General features: G+C 58.4%; 1 protein-coding gene across 1 annotated transcript in view; it reads left to right on the forward strand.

The window, feature by feature from the left end:
- The window catches only part of LOC147229139 (uncharacterized), an 8,866-nt gene extending 3,628 nt beyond the window's left edge, over positions 1–5,238 (forward strand). The window contains exons 2-7 of the mRNA XM_086156247.1: positions 1,372–1,474; positions 2,552–2,617; positions 2,701–2,900; positions 3,017–3,824; positions 4,095–4,233; positions 4,356–5,238. Coding sequence (XP_086012373.1) covers positions 1,372–1,474; positions 2,552–2,617; positions 2,701–2,900; positions 3,017–3,824; positions 4,095–4,222 — 1,305 coding nt within the window. The 3' untranslated portion in view covers positions 4,223–4,233; positions 4,356–5,238. The remainder of the gene's footprint in view (positions 1–1,371; positions 1,475–2,551; positions 2,618–2,700; positions 2,901–3,016; positions 3,825–4,094; positions 4,234–4,355) is intronic.
- The last annotated feature ends 957 nt before the right edge of the window (positions 5,239–6,195 follow it).

Consider the following 6,195-nt stretch of genomic DNA (forward strand, 5'->3'; position numbering starts at 1 on the left):
GGGTGGAAGTTGCTCAGTACCTGGACATGAACTGGACAAACTGTGTGTGTGTGTATGTGTGTGTGTGTGTGTGTGTGTGTGCGCGTGTGTGTGTTTGCTTAACTAGGTCAGCTACTTGCTCATGAAAGTCATCCAGGTGTCCTACTCCCCCTTCACACACACATACACACACACACACACATGCAGCAGTAGGAGGGAAGCAGGAACTTGGCTTGGAAAGAACTTCTGGAAAAACTGAACCAAAGCCACGCCTTGAATCGTCCAATCAGACGTCTCGACACTGAGGGGCGCAAGAGTTCCCGACAAGCAAGATGGCCGTCTCTGTGGACTTCTAGTCGTACCAGTGAAGAGCTTCGGGGAACAAGACCCACGTCCGACAGGCTGAAGGACCAGCAAGCAGGACCCGGGGGTTCCTTGAGGGTCTCAGCAGGGCAACGTGGACTCCGGGTGAGAAGACCTCGGGATTTAACCGTCGATCCCGGGTCGACCAGCTACCAAGTCTCATTGAATCTGATGAGCTGGAAGCAGGCAGAAGATTGGCTGGGAGCCTCTTCGCTCTCATCTTCATCCCCAACTTCAGCAAACCCTCCTGTGCTGGATAGTGGGCCTCCTCAGTCCCAGGTCTGCAGAGTGGTGTTCGGTGGAGGTCGGTCCAGGACGGAGGTTGGAGCAGGACCTCATTTCCATCGTCACGGAGGATCGCGTAAAAGCCTCTCCGGTCCCATCGGACCACCAGCTCAGCTCTGGAGACGGGAGATGAACGTCTTCAGCCTCCGCCTTGGCTTGCTTTGGCAGCGGCTGCAGGAGACGGGACCTTCTGACGGCGGACAGAAGAACCCCTCGGTCTGGACCCCGGTGACCCGCTTCTGGTCCACAATGGTCCGAGCAGCAGCCTCGTGGATTCCCTCGTCAGAAGCTCCATTAGATGTCTCACTCCGATAGAGAGATTAAATCCCTGTTCATATCTGTGAGGAACATCTCCCAGCTCTCGTCGTGTCTCAGCATGTCTGACCTCCACGCTGCCGCTGGGAAGCTTTCTGTCTCCAGAACCTCGAGGAGATGTTCCGCCGGTCCGGGATCTTCGGGGTTCACGGCTCCGTCCCGGCGTGGGGGTGCTTGTGGTGGGTGGTGGTCGCCTGTCTCAGCCCACCTCCTGGTTCCTCAGCCTGGAGACCCCGGAGACGGTCTCACCTGGAGTCTCCATACTTTAACTTCTCCAGGAAGGGATTGATTGCTGGGCTGATGATCCGCTGCCGCTCTTGATGGTCCGCGTCTCTTGGCCTCAGCGGTTCCAGACGTGGACCCGGTGGTCCAGCCTGACCCCGAGCGGACCTCACAAGAAGGCTTAACCTGTGCCGTGTGTGTTCACAGGGCGATCCGCTGCCCGCGGCGCTGGTCCACCTGGTGAGGAACGCCGCCATCTCCTCCGTGGACGACCTGAGGCTGCTGCTGCAGCAGGAGGCCGGCGCAGTAGGTGCGGAGGAGCACGCACGCACGCACACACACACACACGTGCACGCACGCACGCACGCACGCAGATGCAAACGCACACATGCAGACAATGACACACTCACACATGCAAAAATGCACACACACACACACAGATGCGTGGGAGTGTCTGCAGATCCTGCAGACGAAGGAATGCAGGAGAGACAGGGAGGCCTTTGGAGACCAGGTGGAGCTGGGAGGAGCCGGGCAGCAGGTCCCTGCAGGGTTCCTCGCAGATCCTTCAGGATCCTGAACGTCTCATCAGCTCATGCAGTCACACACACCTGCCGTCACATGACATCACATGAGTCACATGACATCACATGACATCACATGACATCACATGACATCACATGACATCACGTGACATCACGGCCGTGACCTTTCATTCCGAGTCCAAAGCCCCGCCCTCTTCGGGGCTGCGGTTCGTAGCAGTGATGCTACGCTGCAAACACACCGCTAGCTTAAAGCTAACAGAGCGTGCAGCACTTTAGCATCACACAGGCCTGAAGGAGGTTCAGGACCAGAGGCTTCTGAGGAACAAAGAACTTCTCCTGAAATACAGAGCTCCATCTGGGCGAGGAAAACAAACAGTGCCATCTGCACACACACACACACACACACACACACACACACACACACACACACACACACACACACACACACACACACACACACACACACACACACACACACACACACACACACACACAAAAGCAATCTCCACTAAGGATATAATTAGGACTAAGGGGCAAAAGGATGAGATGACGACATATGTGTGAGTGTAACCATACAGGCACACACACGCACATGCGCACACACACACACACCTAGGCGACCCATATTCCGCGGCTCCTGTCTCCTCCCCTGTGATCTCCGAGGCTTTGGTAGAAGGAGTCGTGGTTCCTGTAGCCTCCAACCAGCTCCACCCACACATCTTCTTCTGCACCTGCAGAACCTCTGGCTGGAGCCTCCTGTCTCTCTGTGGTTACATGACATGACATGACTGATGCTTTTATCCAAAGCGACTCACAAAAAGTTGTTTTCCTCTCTCTTCCCTTAGAAGAAGAGGAGGAGGTGCCTGAGGTCCTCACAAACCAAACCCATGGCAGGTTCTCCAGAAGTCTCGGTAGGTTCTGACCCCGCCCCCACCTTTCATTCCCGCTGAAGCTCCGCCCCTTATGCTCTCCCCCCCCCCCCCCCCCCCCCCAGCCGTGGAGGCCCAGCCCGCCCAGCAGGCGGCCTGCAAGGTTCGGACGGAGGTGATGGAGGTGAAGAGGTCCATGTTGGACCGCAGCAACACCAACTTTCTTCTGTGGCCGCCGTGCGTGGAGGTGCAGCGGTGCTCGGGCTGCTGCAACACCCGGGCCCTGCAGTGCGTCCCCACCGCCACCGCCAGCAGATACCTGCAGGTGAGCGTGCGGCTGCCGGCGCCGCATTGGTCTGGAAGGAGGCGGGTCTACCAGCGTCCGAAGGATCCGGTCTGGAAGCGTCCGCCTCAGGCTTCCTCTTCTTCTGCTCCTTCCAGGTGATCAAGATCGAGTTCAGACACTCGAAGCCTCACTACGACAAGGCCGTCATCTCCGTGGACGACCACGTCGGCTGCAAGTGCCAGTCTTCTTCGTCCTCGCCGTCTGTTTCCCGCCTCTCGGCCCAGAGCTCCCCCGCCCCTCGCCGGCCCCCCCAGCTTCCCCCGCCGGCCCCTCCCATGACTCACGGCTCCAAGGCCGACCTCCATCGCCACGACGACCTGAAGCGCAACCAGCAGCACTATGGCGGCGAGGAGCGCGAGCAGGTGGCGAGGCGGTGGCAGCAGGGGGGCTACGCGCAGCTGGTGCATTGGACGCAGGGGGCGGCGGGGGGGGGGCAGCGGGCCGTGTCGGGGAGCGGCCAAGACGGCGGGGGGGGCGGGGAGGGGGCGCCCCGCCCAGACCGCCCGCCGGGGGGAGGAGCTCGGGACTGGGGCGCGAGGACCCGGTACCGACCGGACCGCCCCCAGTCCGACGGCTCCTCCCCGCCCCCCGGACCTCGCCGGAACTCCCCGGCGGATCGGCGGCCCTCCCCTCCCCCCCCCGCCCGGACCACGGACTCCGGGACCGGCCGAGGTCGGCCAAATGTCACGCGGACGCAGACCGCGACCGCCAATCACACACTGAGGAGGGAGGGGGAGGAGGGGGGGTCGGCCCATGGCGGCGACCCCCCCGGGCCGGAGCGGGCCAATCAGACGGGGGGAGAGGAGGAGAGGAGACAGAAGCTCCTGGAGATGATACAGTGCGACCACGACCGTCCTCCCGGACCTCCCGGTCCTCCCGGAGATCCCGGTCTTCCTGGTCCAGGTAGGCTGACCTCCCGTCCTCCTCGGGGACGCAGCACGCCAGGCACCTTCACGTTAGACAGCACCCGTTCTTCTCCGGCTCTGTTCTAAAGTCAGTTGTCGCTGCGCACGTTCGGCCCGTCAGCAGAGGAAGATGTACATTTTATAGTATTTTTATACAAATAGGTGTATTTCTTCACAAATGCGCGCATTTTTGACATCTTTCTACATGTTCCTTGTCAGCTCTCTGTTCACCCCCTGCAAACCTTCTGTTGTCCCTTCTGCCCCCCAGGCCTCTCCACCGCGGCCCCCGCCTCCCCCCCCGCCCGTCGGGCCGCCCTCCGGCCTGCGCTGCCGCGTCGCCGCAGGAAACACCGCAAGCGCATCAGCAAAGCAGCCATGAGGGCCATGCTCATGTAGAGCGGCTGCGGGTGAGGAGCCGTCGGGTGCGGATCGAATAACCTGGCACAAGGTCGACGGAGGTCGATCTGCGGCCGGGTGTGAGGATACGTTAGCGTTAGCTCGGGAGTAACCCTCTGCCTTTCTCCCACAGGGTCACCTGACCGGGGTCAGGTGACCTGTCCCAAAGGGATGCGCGGAGATACTGGAAAACATGGGATTCCTCGATCCTGGAAAATGTGGGATTCCTCGATCCTGGACCACGGCGCTGCCGACGGACGCCGTGGACATTTGGTCGCCATGGTACCCGGCGTAGGCTGGAGGAAACCCATCACACTAAAACACTGGATTAAATTAGCTTCTTCAATGAATCCCAGTTGGCGGGTCCATGGGAGGAGATCTCCAAGAGGCTCTCAGAGGCCCCCGTGGGGCGGCCACCAGAGACCACACCTACTATAATCCCACCCACCATATGATCCACCCACCACACATCCACCCACCCACCATAGACCCCACCCACCATAGACCCCACCCACCATAGACCCCACCCACCATAGACCCCACCCACCATAGACCCCACCCACCATAGACCCCACCCACCATAGACCCCACCCACCATAGACCCCACCCACCATAGACCCCACCCACGGGCAGCAGGAGTGCTTCTGGGGGGACTGGGATGTCGGCTCACTGGAAAGCGCAGAGCAGCTGGGACCCGGAGTGCAGAAGATCACGGCGGTCTGCGGCCCAGCTTCTTCCAACACCGGAGTGGACGCCTGCTGCTCGCCGCCCGCCCGCCGCCGCCAGACTAAACAGAGTAACAAGCAAACGCCTGCCCGGATGACGTGAACCTCCGGAGAGAGACGCGTTATCATACTGTATGTACAAAAAGGAGCCCTTATCCCCTTATTTAACTTATTGGAACCCACAGCCTCTGCGGGTCAAAGTGTCATTATTGTCACCTCCTTTCTGTCAGATGGTTGTAAACTATAACTGTCATGAATGTTATTTTTCATAGAAAAGTAAAAAAGGTCAACAAACTGCTTGATCAGCTGTCATCCTTCAGGATTGTGTGTGTGTGTGTGTGTGTGTGTGTGTTATTGTTGTGGTGCTGGGAAGTCACTTTACTTTCCATGACATCTGCACCCGGATTCAAAAACACATCTTGAAAAATCTAGTCGATCTGGAATCATCTGGACTGGAATGCAGTCTGATCTGATAAGATAATCAGGTTCATCAATGTATGAATCGAATCTACCTCATTGATCTGGTCTGATCTAAAGTTATCGATCTAATCCAATCAATCTAATCAGCTGCTTCAGATGTGAAGCGTGTGTGTGTGTGTGTGTGTGTGTGTGTGTGTGTGTGTGTGTGTGTGTGTGTGTGTGTGTGTGTGTGTGTGTGTGTGTATGAGAGAGCCCCCAGACTGCACGATCCACAGCTCTGTCACGCAAGGCGAGGCAGGGGTCAGCAGAAATGTTTCATCGCCATGGCAACACACCAACAGCCATGTCAACAGAGAGGTACGGTCCGGTGAAGGCGAGGAGAGGAGCAGAAGATGGAGGACACCAACAGCTAGAAGCACTGAGAGGAGGACTTCAAACACCACTGGACCACAGCATGGTTACTCTTTGACCTGTGAACACTCACACACACACACACACACACACACACACACACACACACACACATATACACACACACACCAGAGTGATGTGGTCAAAGGTGGAGTCAGCTTCTGTCACGACATCCTATGTATGAGTGGATAAACGGTGGTCAGAAGAGCTGCTTTGGAGGTCGGCGTTGGAGCAGGTGGAGGTCACCACGTCCATGAGGGGGGGGTCGGGCTTCCACCTTCAGCCTGCTGAGATCTAAAGGGCAGTCACTCAGAAACATCTTCAGTGAGCTACACCCAAGCAAGATCTCCCCAGGAGAAGGAGGAGGAGCGGAGGAGCGAGATCCCAGCAATGTCACCAGGTGGATTTGTGAGGCGC

Source organism: Fistularia commersonii, chromosome 12 (assembly GCF_037954325.1).
Source record: "Fistularia commersonii isolate RoL2024-O1a breed Wild chromosome 12, RoL_Fcom_v1.0, whole genome shotgun sequence".
Taxonomy (NCBI): Eukaryota; Metazoa; Chordata; class Actinopteri; order Syngnathiformes; family Fistulariidae; genus Fistularia; species Fistularia commersonii.